This window comes from Nannospalax galili, unplaced genomic scaffold, assembly GCF_000622305.1.
Source record: "Nannospalax galili isolate Female #2095 unplaced genomic scaffold, S.galili_v1.0 scaffold104, whole genome shotgun sequence".
Taxonomy (NCBI): Eukaryota; Metazoa; Chordata; class Mammalia; order Rodentia; family Spalacidae; genus Nannospalax; species Nannospalax galili.
In genome coordinates, this window is record NW_008353596.1 from 422,300 (window position 1) to 441,333 (window position 19,034).

A 19,034-nucleotide genomic window follows, 5' to 3' on the forward strand; every position below is an offset into this window, starting at 1 on the left:
TATATATATTTCAGTAATGAAACAATAACTAGGTGAGTTGTTAAAGGGCCAGGAGAAATAAGGACACAGTGGCTAACTCAGTATATATCTTTGTACTTATGTTAATTGCCTAATCTTTCTTTGCTACATCCACAGAATACACCATTTGCCTATGAAATGTACCCCTTTGAATCCACATGATTGCTATATTTAACTTTCACCCATCACTACCTGAACAAAAGTGAATGTGGACCTTCTATATTCTTATCCTTTTTGCCAATACTGATAAAACTTGTAATTTGTTCTGTACTTTAAATTTTCATACAATAAATTATTGTAGCATAATATAGTACTGCAAAGATCTAATATTAAAATAGAGCTAATTAGTAAAATCCATGTAAATCACTTCCTCCTCCATGACTGAATTAGGATGGCTTTTAAACAGCCATCAGTATGCAATAAAGGCCTTCCTTTGTTCCTTCCATTCTTAGTTAATTGAGCCAGTTAGAACATCTCTGGTGAGGGAGCCACTTGGGGAGTCTAAAGACTCCCTTAGCCCACACAATACCCCCAGGATCTAAAACAGGATCTCTCCAAGACCCAGGAATTCAGATTTTTACAAACTACTCCACAGATGATTAAATTTGCTGCTAAAATTGAAAAATATTGTTGTAGAGTTAAGAATGTGAAGGATGAAGGTCTTTGCTTTCCCATCTTTGATAAAGAGATTTAAGGTTTAAAGGGTTAGCATTGGACTTGTTCAATATGGTGATATTAAAGGATTAGCTGAAAGTTTCTAGAGGGCGCTTCAGGCATGTCTCTCAATATGCATCCTTTCTTAGCAGCTTGGATGATGACTGAGTGTTAACAGGAGGATGAACTAGTGAGAACTTTAAAATTGGGGGCCAAGAGGACCCCTTTGGATACTACATGATTTCTTTGACAATACAGACTCATTCATTAAAGAACTCACTAAGATTCTGCCAACTAACAAATGATTACCTTAATATAGATTTTGTTTTGTTTCGTTTTTTGTTTTTGTCTTTGCCAGCCAAGTGATGAAGGAAACATTGCTAAAGGCAAGATGCTGGCACCAGTGGGTCCCAAAGGAGCAGCACCCAGTGGCAGGAACAGCACCTAGCTCACAACTGGGACTTAATAAAAGTCAATTCCCCTTTATGCCTCCATTAATATTTATAACTACTTAAAAATAAACCATAGCATGATACCTGGTTTATCTTTCGGAGAGCAGCTTCTGCCTCGGGTCTGGTAATATAAGAAATGTACCACTCTTCATCCAATGGATGCTGAAGCACAAATTTAAAAAACCCTGTAAGTTCTGTAGTTATATAGATAACTTCTATAAATCACCAATTCAATTTTATGAGCTTTGAACCATTTGTTTTCTTGACTTGAATAAAGAATCACTTAGGCAAGACTATGTAGACGGCATTTTGTGTGAACAGCTTTTTTATCATGACACTGATTGCAAAGCAGAATAAGCTTTCCTTATATAATGGAGCCTTTCATAAGGAAAGACATCAGAAGAACTTCAGTTTATTATATAGTATTAACATACTTAATGAACAATCTGTGCTAATGGAGCAACCCAGAGACTGTTTCCAGGTCATAAACCAGGAAATAGATGAAAAATGGGATTATTTTTCTCATTGTTTAATGCAAAACACGCACGTGCCCTTGGAAGAGTCTGAAAGAACACCAAAGGAAATGATACTGTCCGTCCACACCCTCCCTTTCAGGTTTTTGTTCACTTGGTTGTGGTGTTGGGGATCCAGTCAGGACCTCATACATGGTATGCAAGGATTTTACCACTGAGCTACATCTGCAGCTCTCTCCCCTTTAATCAAACAACAACAAAAGATAACAGATATAGCAGAGAATTTGATGGGAGATTCTTGAGATCTCCTTGCCAAGGAAAGACAAGCAATGAAAATATGCAGTATTACCTCTTCTTCTCCTGGAGATGGTGGCTGAGGTCTGTTTGGGATGGGCAAGGGCAAGTTTCTGCCTTCAGCTCTGAGAGGTGATCTGTTGCTGGGACCTTTCAAAGTGTAATGCTTTAAAAATTACTTTACTGTAAACAATTGTTTTGTCTCTCATAACACACACCTCACAAATGCTTCTATAACATTAATTCATATTTCAAGGAAACAAGGCTTTAAAAATAGTTTTCACTTGTTCAAAACCATGGCAACTGCCTAGGCATTTTTCTCTGTATTGGTGAAACTTCAAGTCTCAAATTTTACTGATTTCCTAAACATACACACTACATAGTACGAAGTGACTAGATCCATTTATGAAAAGTCACAGTTGTTTTTATGTGTACGTCAGTAAGAATATTTAAGAAGCAGATGCTTATAAATTCCTGCAGTGTCAGTACACAGCAAAGGGATTCCCAACTGCCACTGCATGGACAATGCAGCATAAAGAGAATTCTGTTTACATTGTCTTCACAAGAAGAGACGTGAGTACCTTGAGAATATTTCAGCTTTTGGAACCAACATTTGCCATCTGGTCTTTTGTATGTTTGTTTGTTTTTAATTCTTGCAGTGTCCTAAAATGTAGAACTGTTGAACTCACAGGCAACCACAAACTATCTGGTCAATCAGAAACTCATCATAGAGTATCAAAATATTACCTAGTACTTGTGCTCCCCTCTTTTCTGGTTTCTAGCTCCTTGAAAGTTTATAAAAATGGTTTTCATCTCAGGGAAGACTGTGTTGACTGTGGGTGCCAAGACTGTCTCTATATGTCAGAACAGCTGTTAAAAATGGAAACTATTGCCAGGCATGGTGGTGCACGCCTTTAATCCCAGCACTTGGGAGGCAGAGGCAGGCCAATCTTTGTGAGTTCAAGGCCAGCCTGGTCTACATAGTGAGTTCCAGGACAGCTGGGTCTACAGGGAGACCCTGTCTCAAAAAGACCAAAAAAATCCAAAAACAAACAAAAAAAAAAACCCTGAAACTATTATCTGGAATGCTCTCTTAATTGTTAATTTATTTGTTCATTCTGCAATTGTTTATTCAGTGTGACGCTATCTAAATCGTGGGTAAGGCACTCTGCATACATCACCTTTAATACAGCAAAATAACATTGCCAGGTGGCTATTATGTTTATTTTGCATATAAGGAAATGGTCTCACCATGTCTAAGCAAATTGTGTACAGCAGTGTCAGGGCCAAGACTTAAGCCTGTTGTCTCCAAACATTACTCTGCCTATGTGAGAGCCCCTGGGGGACTGTACTGCCCAGGGCCCAGGAATCTGCATGCTACCTAGTGCCTCTGTACTTCTACACCAGGATCCACTGCTGTACCATTGAGGAGAGAGGAACAACTTGGGAAGTGCTGAGGTCTCCTAAGTCAGTCCACCAGTTTTGTCTAAGGTGACCTTCCCTATTTCTAAAGAGCTGGAAGGCTGGCCTTGAGCTGCTAGCACCTGCCTTCTCAAGTTGCCCTCTGCCTAAACAGAAAACTTACAAAGTGATTGTTGAATGAATGAAATTTAACACTATAGGAGAATAATAAAACCAAGACCTATCTTGTATAGCTGTATTTCTGTTTCTGTGCCCCACAGTCAGTAGCATGAAGCTACAATTTACATACAGTACACAGCTCAAATAGTTTTTATTGAAGTCGTCTACCACCCTTAATATCTGCATCCTCAAGGGAGTGGTGATGGGCTTTTGAACATTGCATAGCCATGGTGCAATCTTTAGATCCCTAGGGTTGAGCATCCCATGGAGAAGACTGAGGACCAGATGTCTTGGGATAAAAGGCATCAAGTCTGATTAAGAGAGTATTCTAGAAAATAACTATTTGTGTTAATTCCCATCACCAATTTGTAAATCAGAGATCTGTGGATGTTACTTTGGCAAATGTTGCTGTAAAGAAGTATCTGGAACTCAGATACTTATAAGGAACAAGCAGGTAACATAAATGCAGGGTTATAAACAATGATTTTGAGGAATTGTGAAAAACTGAGGTGGATTAGGGAAGTGGACCCCATGTGGTACAAATGGACACTGTAATCTCAAATTGGAGAGCTTAATGGGTGCCACTGTGTCTGCAATGGGTGCTCACAAATGGAATGACATTGCAACAGAATACAATGTTTGTAAAAGAAGATGCTATTGAGTTATAAGCCAAACTTCCTAATGTAGTTTTCTATTTTAAATGTGCTATTTCTGCATATGGATCATGACTACGGGGAAAAAAAGTGTTCTGTTTGTTCTACGTAGTAATGTTAAAATTTTAAGTCAATATTTAAATATTGGGTAATTTCACATTAAAGGCCATATTTTTAACTTCTTTTTAGAAACCAGTTAGAAAATCTGGCAGCACCAGGCCAGTTTCCTGACATGACAAAGATGTACTTATTAGAACTGGGTAGCTTTCCAATCATTTGATAGTCATTCAGCAAGCATTTTTAAAGTTGTATGTGCTGGTCACTGCCTTTTAGAAGAAAAATAAACACAACACAGTCCTATCTCACAAGCTTTTGCTAGCAGAGCAGACCAGTGGCATCAATGTCCTGTGGCAACTTGCTAGAAATGCTGACTCTCAGGTGTCACTGGCTCGACTGAATTAGCTCTGCTTTTAAGCAAGCATCTGTGTGCACACTGAAGTTTGAGAACACTTAAACCCAGAGGCAGAGCCACTGAAAAATGAAGGTCCAGCCTGGGATACAGAGATGGCTCAGTGGTTAAAAGTACTGGCTGCTCTTGCAGAGGACCCAAGTTTGATTCCCAGCACCCACATAGAGGTTAACAACCATCTATAACTACAGTTTCAGGAGATCCAACGCCCTCTTCTGATCTCTGTGGGCACTGCATGACATGGGTACACTTACATGCAGGCAATACCCTCACACTCATAAAATAAAAATATTAAATTTTTTTTAAAAAGAAAGAAAAATGAAGGTCCTGGGCCTTACCCTACTGAATAAGAGATTTCATATTTTATTTGAGACATGGTCATATGTAGCCCCGGCTGGCTTCAAACTTGCTCTTTAGCTGAAGATGGCCTTGAACTTCTGTTGTGATTTCAGATGTGAATCACCATACCTAGTTCAAATCAGAATCTTTGAGGCTGGGTTCTCTTAATTTCTCTCTTTTTATACTTTTTATTTTTGAATATTTTATTAATTTTTTTATGTGTATGAGTGCTTTACCTGCATGTAAGTGTGACATAGTGTAAAATGCCCTTGGAGGCCAGAAGAGGGAGTTGGGTCCTCTGGAACTAGAATTATGGACCACTGTTAACTACCATGTAGTACTGGGAACTGAATCTGGTTCCTCTGCAAGAGCAGCTAGTGTTCTTAACTATTGAGCCATCTGCCCAGCCTTTAATTTATATTTTTTTATGATTTATGTTTTTACCATGTTTCCCAGTTCATAACCTGAGAGCAGATTTATCATGGAAACCCGAAACTACAGAGAAGCCAGGCACTGCTTGGGGCTCTCTATGGATCAAGCAGGGATCTAGCCCTGTGTGAGAAGATGAAGGGTTAGGGCTGACCTGATGGTGTGTATGTGTCTGTGTATAGTGTGGTATTTTATGTAGTGTCTTCCAACAGCCCTTGGTATCTTACAGACATTGAATTAAATGTTAAATGAAGAAGTCACATTTTAGGAAACAAAGCCTTTGGTAAAAAGGCTCTGAGAGGAGTTGTAAATGTCCCCATGCAGGCATGTTGGTAGGCAGAGGTCAGGAGAACATACAAACCTTGAGAGAAGACTGGTGGCAGGGAGGCGCTCTGCTGAAAGCCACTGTTACTGTAGAGACATAAAAAGAGCAAGCTTTAAGTTGGGTTGGGGTGATGGGGCCTTGGGCTAAAGAAGCCACACTGTAGGTACTTATGACTTTCGGGGGCTCCTCCCTGACATCATGGGAGATGTGTAAAGGAAGGAACTAGTTCAATGTACTTTACTAGTGTCCCAAGATGGATGGATCGAAGTCTTAATAAGCTTCAAAACAATAAAGTAAAGCTTTTAATCTCTCTCCATTTAAAAGTTACTTTTAAAACTGAACTGTGGTTTGAGGTCTTCTTGTCTTCAAACTGGCAAAAGAAGGAAAATATACTAATGGGCAAGGTGTGTGAACAATGGAGCCCCAGAAACGGCTGGCCTGCAGGGAGAGGGTGGGTACAAGAGGAAGGAAGTGGGTGCTGGCTGCTGCATGGAAGCCTACGGAGGGCCCTGAAATGCTGTGTGCTCCCTCCATGCTAGCCCACCCGTTAGCCCAAATAGTCAAGGTCTGCTCTGGACAGCAACCCCTGTGCATGGTAGTTTTCAAGAATGAAGGAAGGGGTTGGAGCCTTGTGTGGGATAATGCTGAAGGAACACAGGAGCCATGGCAGAAGAGAGAGAAAGCCAGGAGGAGTAGGAAGAACTGAGAGCTCGAAGGCCCTGGGGAGAATGAACAATTTAAGGATTTTCCCAACTGTTGGCAGTAGTAGACATGCCTTGCTGCTGGTTCCATTGTCTGCAGTATATAAGGTGAGAAGTTGGACGTCTTTTGAACACTAAAAGATTTTGGTGGACCAGTAGGCTGGAGGCTCAGGAGCAGCATGGAGCAGCTTGTTGACTTGTCTGGACATGAATGATCTCAGTCTTGCTCTCTTTTCCTGTCCATGTCTCATTTCTGGGTAGTCTTTTTATGAGCCTAAGAACTACTGGCTTTTGAGAAAATAAACCTGAAGACAGTGGCCATGCATGAAGTCTTAGCATCAGTCAGGTGCTAGGCACATTTTCTGTTTCCCCATGCAAGATATAGGAGGACCTCCAAGTACTTCAATTAACAGTTTGTTAATATTTGTTTGAACTGAGCAAGTGAAAAGATTCCCCCATTTTCTGGAAGGGGTCCATTCCATGAGATAATCATGGGAGAAGTCAATTCTGTGCTTTTTTTACCCGATGTACAGAAACTCAGGGAGAACAGTGAACTGTCATATTGCCCCCAAAGCTCAGTGTGCTCTTGTTTCTTTAGACAGTTCTTCCCACTGGCTCATTTCTGTCTACCTCAGACTACCTGCCATTTACCCCAATGTTAGGCTGTGCTGGTTAGTTTCAGCTGTCAACTAGACACAACCTAGAATCTTCTGGGAAAGGAGTCTCAGTTGAGGAATTGTCTAGCACAGGTTTGTAGGCAGGTCTGTGGGGGATGGTCTTGATGGTTAATTGATGTAGGAGGACTCAGCACACAGTGGGTATACCATTTCATGGGCTACAACCTAAACTGTATAAGAGTAAAGAAAGCCAGCCTGTGAACAAGCAAGCAAGCAGGCATGGGTCCATTCATTTCTCTCTGCTCTTGACTGTGGATGTGCTGTGACCAGCTGCTTGAGTTCTTTCCTTACCCTGAAATTGTATGCTAAGATAAATCTTTCTTCCCCTAAGTTGCTTTTTGTCAGGGCGTTTGTTACAGCAACAGAAATGAAACTCCAACATAGTGGGCCAGACATCAATTAGTTAGAATTCAATGACACAGCCACCAACCTTTCTGAGAAGGCTCCCGGCATGTGAGATGATGGGAACATGTGCTTGGGGCTTGGCTTGGCAGATCTTGAAGGGAAAGTGTTGGAGCTCATAGAAAGTGGTGCTGGCTGGGGCAAAGGTCTTTGATGTACTGTGGGGGAGAAGAAAAAAATTGAGTTGTCAAGACCCAGTGTCACCAGGAACATTTAGACCTTCTCCCTAGTCCTTTTAAAAAAGCAGGTGATATAAAGAAAACTAAAAATCCATAAGAGTAAATGTAACTAGAAGATGAAGGAAGGAATCACATTCCTCAAGATTGTTCTAGCTAATTTGCCACCTTTAATGCAATTAAAACCGGTATCATTCTCCATAGTGAACATTTAATTTCATTTTTGAAATACTTACTTGGCAGAACATTATCAGCTGGAAATCTTGTGAGTCTCAGAGATGATTCACAAGTGTTATTTTGTTTTGAAAGTCAAAATTGTACATTATTTCATTTATCTGCAGTTATTGATTCTTGACCCACAGGTGTAAGTGGTTATAAATACTAGACATATTTCTATCCAGATACGTATGCAATTTTAATTATTCTGTGCAGTTAGGTACTCTGTATTGTTATACATGAATGTAATAATTCTCATTAGAGCCCAACCAAGGAATTCCATTTTTACTACAGCTATGCAGTATGGCAATTGGTATTTGTCTATCTATATTAATTTGATAGGTATAATTAGTCACGTAGGGTTCCACACTAAAGCAATTCCACTTAAATGACCAAGCAGAAAAACGAGAGAAAGAGTTGCAAGAATCTTCGGAGCATACCATCATCTTCATCCTGGTAAGGGGAAAATAATAAAAGGCATTAAGTTATCATCAATACACAATTTCTAGGAGGCTACTTCTCAATCATATAAATGAATCTGGTTCTTTCTTTTAGCAGTTATAGCTCTTCATAATAAATACGTTGCGGAGAATTTTCTAGAGCATCTGCCCCACTTAATAAACCAGCAGGAACTTGCTAAATGGTTTAAGAGTTTCTAATATAAGCAATCATTCAAGGACACACCAATCCGATATTTGCCTCACACACCCAACTTGAAATAGGTTCTGAGTTTCTTAACAGGACTCGGATATAATAGTATTTACAATAACTATGATTTACCCCAAAGAGTCATAAGTAATATTTCACTCAATTCCTCTAGCAATTCTTTAAGAATTTAACACCCTTTGCAAATGGAAACGACGCTCAGAAGGATTCCTGGCATGTCATGGAGTGCAGGAGAGGATTCAACCCCAAATCCACCTGGCTCAAAGTTCAACAATCCTTCTCGGTCTCTCCTGTACCACTCACTCTTCTGAAAAGTACTGTTCTCACTTACTTATGATTCAGATTACACTGTGCATCTTTCTCCTCCACCATTTTAACCTAAAGGGGCCGCCTTGTGAACCAGACAAAGGAAGGCTATTTTCTCTTCCCCTCAGATAAGAAATGAGGTTCAAAAGGACAAAGCAATTTTGCCACTGGCTAGAGAAATCAAAGGGCCCACTTGAACTTGTTTGTTAGGCCAACCCAGTGGTGATGCAATGTCACCTTCTTCAAACTGTTGTGAGGATTAAGTTAGTTGCTATGTGTGCCTAGCATTTGTTAAGAACTGTTTAATTAAGTTTCTTACCTACTGCTAATCAGAATCACTCATCCCAATGAACAACTGGAAGTCCCAGCAAAGGATCATACAAATAAACACTCAGGAATGCTCCCCAACAACCTCACTGTTGTTCAACACTGCTGCTCCCCTTTCCCCTCAGGTTCAAGAAGGTACCACTCCTGGATTCTCAAAATGAGTTAATTCTTCCAGAAACAGTGCTTCAGGAATGTGATGTCACTCTCACTGTCCCACCTCCACACTGCCCTGTGTCTCTGCAGCCAAGCTTCTGTCCTTGCTGTCCCTGCTGGCTCAGCTCCATGGGCATTGCCTCATATTTTTAAAGGCATTTCTGAGACTAAAAAGCACCTGGGCTTTCTTCTGAAGTGACTCTACTTACTCTGTCCTCTCCATCATTCAAGGATCATCACAGATCTCGCCTCCCTTAAAAAGTTACTGCTGGCTCTTTAATAAGACACAGAGCTCACTTTCTTCCCTTAGCCTGCTCAGCCCATGCCATGGTCTGCAGTTTCGCCTGTGTGATGTGGGGGTCCCTGCCTTGGTAATATTTCAACAAATGTAGACTCTAACACTCAGCTATGGGAACATCAGTTATCATTGACAAACATTTGATCAGGGATAGACACCTATGGTGGCCATCAAAAAGCATAGAGTGGGTTCCAGGGAGATGACTCAGTGGATAAAAGTGTTTGCAGCACAAAATGACCCACGTTTGATCTCCCAAACCCATATAAAGATGAAAGAAGAGAACAGAGTCCATAGTTGTCCTTTGGCCTCCCTATGTATGTTGAGACGTGTGCTTCCTTTATACATATCATATACACATAATAATAATAGTAATAATTTAAATTATAAACAAGACCACAGAGTATAGAGAAACCTAATGTGGCCTATATTCAGATGCAGACTATTGACTGCCTGTGCAACTTGGAGAATCTTATCCCTTCTGAACCTGTTTCCTCCAACTGATAGAGAAAGAATGATTCCTCACAGGGTCGTTAATTGCAAAGCATAAAGAAAACTAGAGTGGACAACCAACCTTTGTGTGGGCCTGAGGAAATTTATGGGACGTGGGCCTTCCAGCATGAAAACTGAGAAAGTTCCAGAAAACAACTGGCATTTATTAATTGGTTAATTGTTAACTGGTTAATTTTTATCAACTTGACATAAATTAGAGTTACTTTCAAAGAAGGAACTTCAACTGAGGTCTACAGACATTTTCTTAATTGCTGGCTTATATAGGAAGGCTCAGCATACAGTACGCAGTGCCATCCCTGGGCAGGTGGACCCGGACTACACAAGAAAGGCAACTGAGCAAGCAAGGGTGAATAAGCCAGTGAGCAGCGTTCCTCCATGGCGTCTGCTTCAGTTCTTGCCTCCAGGTTCCTGCTTGAATTCCTGCCCTGACTTCCTTCAATGATGACTGTGATGTGGAAGTGTAAGCTAAATATACCCTTGTTTCCCCAAGTTGGTTTTGACTAGTGTTATATCACAGCAGAAGTCGGTTACCAGAGAGTCAGGTGTAATGTACAGAACCTGACTGTGTTGTTTTTCAGAAGAATGTGGAAGATTTGGGAACTTTAGACTAGAAAAGTGATTGAATGTTGTCAGCAGAGCTTAATGGGCCATTCTAGTACAGGCCTAAGTACAGGCCTAGCCCAAGATGTTTCAGAGGGAAAGGGAACAGGACCTAAACAACAGTGGAACTAGAGACCATTTCTGTGATATTTTGGTAAAGAATATGGCTGTATTCTGCCTATGTCCTAAGAACTTGCCTGAGGCTAAACTAAAAAGTAATAGACTAATTTCTTTGGTGGAGGAAATTTCAAAGCAGTATAACATTGAGTTTGTGTTGTAGTCATTGATGGTGACACTTAGGGAGGTCTACAATTAAAAAAGAGTAAATGGGGCAGAAAGAAATACAGAATTACAGTTTGGAGAAGAAAAGAGCTCTAGGAAACAATGTGGCAGCTAAGGCATGTGTTGGAAGAGATTAGTACCTTGATAGACAGGCCTCTTGCTCTACACTGAAACAGAGAGAAGGGGGCCTTCAGGACAAGACCCCACCCAGCTTGTGAAAGATAGCCCAAAGGGTTTCTACTTCAACATACAAAAGCTTCTGCTAATGTGGTCTAAGGGGGCCATAGTCTATTCAAATCTCACAATTGAACTTGATAGTATTAACTAAGTGGTACTGGCTTTAGAAGCATGAAAAATGCCAAAAGTGTAGGAGTCATTGATTCTTCCTCCATGGTTTCAGAGAGTGGCTGAGGTCAGGCAGCATGTAACAAGGAAGTCTCTATTTAAAGATGGCCCTGGGAGGGCATTTTGTGAAGTTGGGAAAGTTAAGCCTAGGTTGTTGTAGAGACCCCCAAGTTTTGGAGATGCCAGACCTGTGAGACATCTTCCAAGGAGAGTTACATACAGGGAGAGGGATACAGCCTAAGAGAGGGATGTGTGTTGTAAGCAGCAAAGCTATGGGGCTGAGTCATCTAAGCCATCTGAAACTAAAGTCCCAAACACTGGACATGGAGCTACAGGATATGGCGTTTGCCCTGCTGGTTTCAGGTCATGCTTTGGTCTTGTATTTCCTCACTATGCCCCCATTCCTCTTTTGGACTGGGAATGTATGTTCTGTGTCATGGTATGTTGGAAGTATGAAAGTTGCCTTTTTTTATTTTACAGGGGGTTACAGTTAAGATTGCCTTGAGTCTCAGAAGGGACTTTGGACTTTTGAATAGTGTTGAGATTGTTAAAAACTATAGGGACTTTTAAAGTTGGACTAAACACATGATGCATTATGATATGACCATGAACCTGTGGGGGCCAGGGAATGGAATGTGGTGGTTTGAATGAGAAATGTCCCCCATAAGCTCATATGTTTGAACACTTGGTCCCCAGTTGTTGGTGGTGTTTATGGAGGTTTAAGTTTAGCCTTTCTGGAAGAAGTGTGTCACTGGGTGTGGGCTTTGAGAGTTCATAGCCTGGTCCTACTTGCAGTCATAGCCTGGTCCTACTTGCAGTTTCCTCTCTATCTCTGCTTCCTGTTTGCCATTGAAGATGTGAGCTCTCGGCTTCCTGCCTCATCTCTCCTCCATCATGGACTCTCAACCCTCTGGAACCGTAAGCCCAAACAAACTCTTCTGTAAGTTGCCTTAAGTCATGGTGTTTTATCAAAGCAACAGAAAAGTAATTAATACAGCCCCCCCTAACGTAGCATTCAGTAATATAATTTTCTCTCTTTGGGGAGCCATGAAGGCTTTCAAAGGCAAAAAGGAAGTCTTGAACATTTTTGTGTGAGACCCAGACTCTGTAGCACCCCCTCAGTTATCCTTTCCTCCGTTCCTATCCCTCCTCTACCTTACTAATTGTGCCTGGACATAGGGCTGCCATGAAGCCAGACACCCTGGGCGCTCTTGCAGGGACAGAAGCTAAGCAATTCATTCTGATGAACTCTGGGGAAAGAGACAGACACTAATATTTAAGAGACTACTACGTGGAGGTCTTGTTCATGGCACCGAACTTCAGGAAAGGACAAGGCAGTTGGAATCACAATCTCCCCAGACCTTATACTGGTTGTCTCTGGGCCAAGAATTTATACAATGACATTTCAGACTTACATTCTCTCTTCGGTCTGGTCCCCATCCATGCCTGAAATGAATTAGGGCAAAGAAAAAGAAGTGAGCATCAAGAGTTTCAAAGAGCCACCTCAGAATATAATTTCAGTAAATCTCATAAGGAGAAATCAAACCCACTGAGCTGTGGCCGAAGGAAGCTGCACATGCTAGCAGAGCGGCTGGGAAGAGGAAGGGGATGGAAATGGGAATGTGGCCAGTGTACTCTCTGTTATCATTGCAAGCTGAGCTAGGCAAACCTTTGTCCTGTGGAACTACTGTAGCAAATAATTACATAATGACACACACATATATGTTTAGTCAGCATTCTACCTCTATAGTAGCTATTGAATGTCACCTAGTAGATGTTTCTCCAAGTAAATGAAAACATTTTCAGTCATATTCTCCTCTGCAAATGCTTTAAACCAGCCATCACAGGGCCCACCCTTCAAGTAATGAGAAAATAGTTGGAAAATGTCCTTGCTCTGGGGCTTTTCCAAGGGGCCTTGGTGCCATTGGCTCGGATAAACAAGCCAGTCTAACAGCTTTGAACAATAACTGTCTGAGCGATGCAATGGCTTCTGTACTGCTTGGACTGCTTGTACCACCTCTTGGGGAGGCGGGCAAGAGAAGGGGAGTTCGCAGAACACCTAAGTGTCAGATGTTTCATGTGCCATCCATCAGTCCTTCCTGTGTTTATTGAAAATGTCGATATTTTGGTCATTATGACTGTTTTACATCTGTTTTGATTTTATAAAATGTGATGAAACCCTATAGTGGGATTTTCTTGGCACATCCTAGCTCTGGTCTTAATTGAATCCTCACAACAGCTAGGATGATTATATGAATCTTGATAGCACAGATAAACAGATCCTCGTTGTTTCCTTCCTAAGCAGCAAGGCTGGCCCAGACCTTGGGTACCTCTGTGTCATGTGGTCAGTAGACCCTGTATGACTCTATAGCAGAGTAAGAAATGCTAGGAATAATGCTAAAACTGACCTAAAACCTTCCCCAACTCTTTCCTTTCAGTTGCCTTATTGAAAACTAAAAGTGGCAAATATAGTTCCTGTTGCCATGTAGGCTTTGGTCTGACAAGGTAGGAAAAGTCCAGCAAAAATGTGACTGGTTTCAGACAACGGCTCAAGCAGCAGTCACCCTGAGCTCCAGACTAAGCACCTCTACTAGAGTCTCATATTTTTTTCAGAATCCTCAGGGCTTTTTGTCTAGTCTGCAGATTCCTTAACCCAGCAAAGAAGGGACCCCACCCTTCCCTGTAGACAGGCTGCGGATTCCACGTGCAGTTTGAAGGACAAGTTCAAGCAACCCAAGACAATTACTTTGGAACAGGCGGCTTCTTCCCAGGTAAGGGGCTACTTCTTTCATGTCTGTCCATGGCTGGTGGTAAAGGAAGCTTTTGTATCTTGGGTAAATGCTCGCCAAGAGTTCTGTTGGGTGAAGGGAGAAAAGATGTATAAGAAACCACCTTAACTGTCTGAGCACAGTTCTGCAGAAATATTCCAAGGTTGCCCTCAATACAAATAGCATCTTACCTTCCCACTGGAGCAGAAGGCTGTAAGACATTAGTTGATACATGTGAGTGTTCAGTGCTTTCCAAAGAATAAGGAAAAGACAAACAAACAAAAACAAAGTAGAACCACAAACAAACCAGAAGAACAGCTTACCTTGTCAGAAAACGGTGGCTTCTTTCCTGCAAGCAAAAGGCAACCGGGTGTTAAATTAAGGACAAATGGGGCTGGGGATTTAGCTCAGTGGTAGAGCGCTTGCCTAGCAAGTGCAAGGCCCTGGGTTCAGTCCTCAGCTCCGGAAAAAAAAAAAAATTAACTTGACAAACGTTTTACCTACTCTATCTGACAAAACACATAAGGCAACAAAGTTATTCCCAAATATAAAAGATATCAAGAATTGGCTCCAAAAAAAAAGAAAGAAAGAAAGAAAAAGAAAAAAGAAATTAAGGACAAATGTGAGGCTGAGAAACAGTTTGATGAAACCCAGGACTGGGTCTTCAGGGGCCTGACTGGCTTTAAACCTGGGCTTCACGTCCAGAAGGGAATTTGACAGAACACCTGATTGTATAAGCTTAAAAATATCCCACGGCTTGTCTAAGGTCACACAACTTATGAGCATGCAAACTGTGCTGTGGGATCTGTGCTTCTCCTCAACGTCTGACTTAGAAAAAATAGTCAAATGGATGTTTGTCTTCTTGAGACTTTGTATCTTTTGTTGACCACGTATCCTTGATCCAGGCTGTTTTGACATCTGAAATAAACCTATGTGTCATGGTAGCGAGCAGGGTTAGTTGAATTAAAGCCTTTTTGTATAATTTGTAAGGCAATCTACAGTGAACTCTCTAAACAGCTTCCTGTGACTCAGCAGAGCTGCCAGAGAAACATGAGTCAGAGAAACCGTAGTAAACTGTGGCTTCTAATCCAGGAACTCAAAGTCATTTTGCCAACAGAGGAGAATATTTGGGCCTTGTTGAGTTCCACTGGAGAAAGACTGGGATGGAGCTGGGATCTGGATTCCAAATCTGCTCAATTTCAGGGCTCTTTTCTCAGGTTCACATGGTCTACAGCAGGTTAAAATCTATGGTCTTCACTCCATTGTGATGTGCAGAAGAGTACCCACCTCAAAGTCAGAAAGATATCGGTTCAAATCTTAACCTAGCCGGACAGTTTTACAGTTGAATAAAAAAATAACTCCATGTGAAGTTAGTTAGAACCTTGGAATATTTTGTGTAAGTTTTATAAGAAAAACACTGTAGTATGCCCAGTGTTTAATCACTTGCACACATCAGTAGCAAAAGGCAAAATGGACAACTGAATAGTACCTTAGATTTTTAAGCATTTCCTCCCAACAGAGCACCCTCCTTACTATTAGACTGCCCTGAAGAAGCAGCGCCCTTGCAGGTCAATCAACTGGTCAGTAGCAGCCAAGGCAACAGACTGAAGCTCTCCCACCTCTCAGCCCATTTCCTCCCTGGGTACCTGGATACTTCCTGTTGGGTGGTGGCCAAAGGCCGGTGAGCTGAGCACACATAGATCACTGCAGCAGAAGAGCAGACACAGCCCAGGGGCTAAGAGGAGCTCTAGCATCAGGCTGATCTGAGTTTAGAGAGCCATCCCAATCATTTGATAGCTGAGCGATGGTGGAAAGTTACTGGGTTTTTGCCTAGGTTTCTTTCTCTGTGAAGTGAGGATGAGTCTCATAACCTCTACCTCACAGGATTGTGCCGATAGTAAAATGAGATGGTCTGTATAAAAAGCATGCAGCAAGCACTCTATAAATGTAGTCCATTACTAATATGTATCAAACATGAGACATACCAACCTAGTGTGAAGGGCTCCCGGTCAAGAGGTGCTAATGAGCGATCCAGGGAAGGTTTCGTGCTTCTGTCTATTGATGGAGGAGGCACTAGAGGACAAAAGGACAAAAGTCAGTTAAGAGAAGAAAGTTATTGGCTGGAGATAGGGTGGGTGGGCTCACAGGCAGTAGAAGGCAGCCCTGTGCTTACGCTTTGCTGTTTTGTGGTTTCGGCTTCTGCTGGGCTCTTCATGGTTGGCCTGGGGTTGGGATAATGGCTGCATTGGAGGGAAAAAAATCCAAATGTTCAGAAGCTTTTCCACAAAGGCCTCAGCAGGACTTGGTGGCTTTATCTTCCCAAATCTATCTGGATTTGTCCCTCTTTCTCCATCTTCATGTTCTGCCCACCCATAACCATCCCTATTGCCAGCTGAGCCTCTGTGGAACCCTTTTATCTGAGCTTCCTCAGTCTCTCATGCAAGGGGTTTTCTGTACCACAGGGGACTAAGCAGAAACTTCCCTGCTAAGGCCTCTGGGGCTCTAGTCATATCACAACAGAAATGAAACACAATACTACGCAAGAGTCTATGTGAGCTACCCCTGTCCACCCCCAAGCCATTCCTATGCTTGTCTCCGACACTCACAGGTCCCTACACCAGGGTCTGCATACAGTTCTTGAAAAATATGAAGCTCATATTCTCAAACATCTCTGTGTTGTGTTTCCACCGCCTGGAATATTCTCTCAGCTCTCCCCATGACTGATGTCCTGTGCCAGCTCCTGTCACCATCATGTCACTTGGTCTTTTGCCTCACTACATGTGACTCTTTAAATCATTTTTATTTCTGTTTACTTGTTTGTTATCAAAACTTTTTTGAAAGACAGGGCATTTTTTCTCTCCTTCATATTCTTTCTTGGGTACCAAGAACACTGCTTGGCATACAGGAGTTGCCTGGTCAATATCTGTTGATGTCGTGGGTAAATTCTGCCTCCTAATGGTGGAGGTGGAGGTCTTTGGACTTTAAAAGCAAAATGCCTGTGTAGGTATAACTGTCTCTACAAAGCTCATTTGCAGTGGTGCTGTGTCAGTGGGAGGGAGCTGTCTATTAGACAGATCTCACTATTGCCAGACCTGCGTATCTGCCCAGGCCGTCCTCCCACCTCCATCTCCCACCTTGTCATCCTGAGCCTTTGGTGCTTGCATAGTTGTTAAACCATCCTCCTGAGAAAAAAGCATCTTCCCAGCTACTGACTCCTTTAGACTGAGCTTTGCTCCATAGCAGCTGGATGGTACGTTCAAAGGAAAGGCAAAGGGGGCTGGACACCAGAGCTCCTCCTGGGCTCAGTGCACTGTAAATCTTAGGGTCTGAAGACGTTTGTCCCTGGAATTTTTGGATCTGGCCAGCAGGTGGTGCCATTATTTTTGCAAGACGGAAAGGGGCAGGCTGGATACTCAAGCCACACCAGGAGATGCCTGGGCTTTGGTTTGTTTATCCATTGCTAAACAGTGGGAACAAGTAACATGTTGGTCATTGGAAGGGAATTTTCTTATACACATAGTTCATATTGTTTATGGCATAAAATACCAATAAACATTACGACATAAATAGAAACCACTTGTATTTCACCACAAAATAGAAACACTGAGAGAAGCATTGGGTGGGCATTTTCCCTGATAAAACCATTTTTTACACACTTAGAACCAGGTAATCTGTCTGCTAGAAAAAAAAAAAAACCTGGTGTGGACACAAAGTGGCCTGAAAGACAGGGAAGCTTACTGAGTGATTCCGGCTGGTCGGCAAGGGAGGAAGGGCAGCCATTGGTCTCTGGGGGGGCACTGGAGGTTGCTGAGAGACCTTCCCAGTGGGGGGTCTGTCTGTGGAAACACAAGATAGAAATGAAAAAGAAATGAAAAATCAAAATAGCCACCAGCCAAGCACAAGTTCTTCGGGAATGTGCTGTTCCTGACTGTACAGCTCAAGGAGCTGGGCATCTGATCGATCCTTGTACCCCAGACCTCCACCGGCACCAGTGTAAGCCATAGCTACAATCAGACCCAGCCTGGGTCCTACAGGAGAGAGTCCTTGGCTCCTCGCCAGTCCCTCTTTCCACCCCAGGAGGAGACAAAGGTGCATTTACTCTCTGTATATATAGGAAAAGCTCTCATCTCAGTTCACAGGAGCAATGCCAATGTCTTTGGAATTACCTCAGCGAGTGGTTTCAGACAGAATCCCACATGCACACATATACTAATGCATACATGCATGCACACATGAACCTGTGTGCATATATGCACACACAAAACACACATGTGCATGTTCATATGTATTGCACACAGGTATATCCAGAAACACATGTGTATGCTTACATGTATGCATGCACAGAAACACACATGTGCATACCTACATATATATATACTCACGCTGCACATGTGCCTGTTGGAGTTAAGTGGGCTGTCTCCCCGCGGGCCTCTTGCTCTGTCCATTCCTTCTCTCACAAATGTTCTGGTTGCTCTCACCCTTCTGCTTCTCCCTTTTGCCTGTCTCTTCCCTAAAAGGGAGGAACTGGCCCCCTACTCTGTTAAGGAATCAGACAGTGCCTGGGCTGGCCTTGGACAGAAACTTACATTACTCAAATTGCACCACAGAGCTCCTGGCCAGTTTGACAGGTTGGCAGTTTTTCATGCCTTAGGCTAGGGAAGGCCAGGACAGAACTGAGGCCTGAACAGCAAGTGGGCAAGGGTCTCCTTGTGTCTTGTGCCCCAGGCACCCCTCTTGTCTCTCTATTCTCAGCTCTGGAAGGAATTCCCTTCTCCTTTCAGGGGCTCAGAGCAAGGGCAAGCCAGGTCTTAGCTCAGTCCAGTAGCCACCTTTCAGCTTCTCCAATGTGTCACGTTCCTTAGGTCTTCAGGGCCTTTGCACAGCCATTCCACTGCTTTGAATGTTCCTCCCTCAACTCCC

The 19,034-nt window shown here is 42.4% G+C and overlaps 1 protein-coding gene across 1 annotated transcript in view; it reads right to left on the bottom strand.

The window, feature by feature from the left end:
- Positions 1 to 19,034, bottom strand: part of Lcp2 (lymphocyte cytosolic protein 2) — a 49,770-nt gene that overhangs the window by 3,129 nt on the left and 27,607 nt on the right. The window contains exons 9-20 of the mRNA XM_008850740.3: positions 17,853 to 17,950; positions 16,288 to 16,354; positions 16,104 to 16,187; positions 14,438 to 14,463; positions 14,306 to 14,325; positions 14,093 to 14,200; positions 12,762 to 12,792; positions 8,300 to 8,312; positions 7,496 to 7,625; positions 5,724 to 5,773; positions 1,947 to 2,041; positions 1,209 to 1,286 (exon numbers count right to left, since the gene is read on the bottom strand). Coding sequence (XP_008848962.1) covers positions 1,209 to 1,286; positions 1,947 to 2,041; positions 5,724 to 5,773; positions 7,496 to 7,625; positions 8,300 to 8,312; positions 12,762 to 12,792; positions 14,093 to 14,200; positions 14,306 to 14,325; positions 14,438 to 14,463; positions 16,104 to 16,187; positions 16,288 to 16,354; positions 17,853 to 17,950 — 800 coding nt within the window. The remainder of the gene's footprint in view (positions 1 to 1,208; positions 1,287 to 1,946; positions 2,042 to 5,723; positions 5,774 to 7,495; positions 7,626 to 8,299; positions 8,313 to 12,761; positions 12,793 to 14,092; positions 14,201 to 14,305; positions 14,326 to 14,437; positions 14,464 to 16,103; positions 16,188 to 16,287; positions 16,355 to 17,852; positions 17,951 to 19,034) is intronic.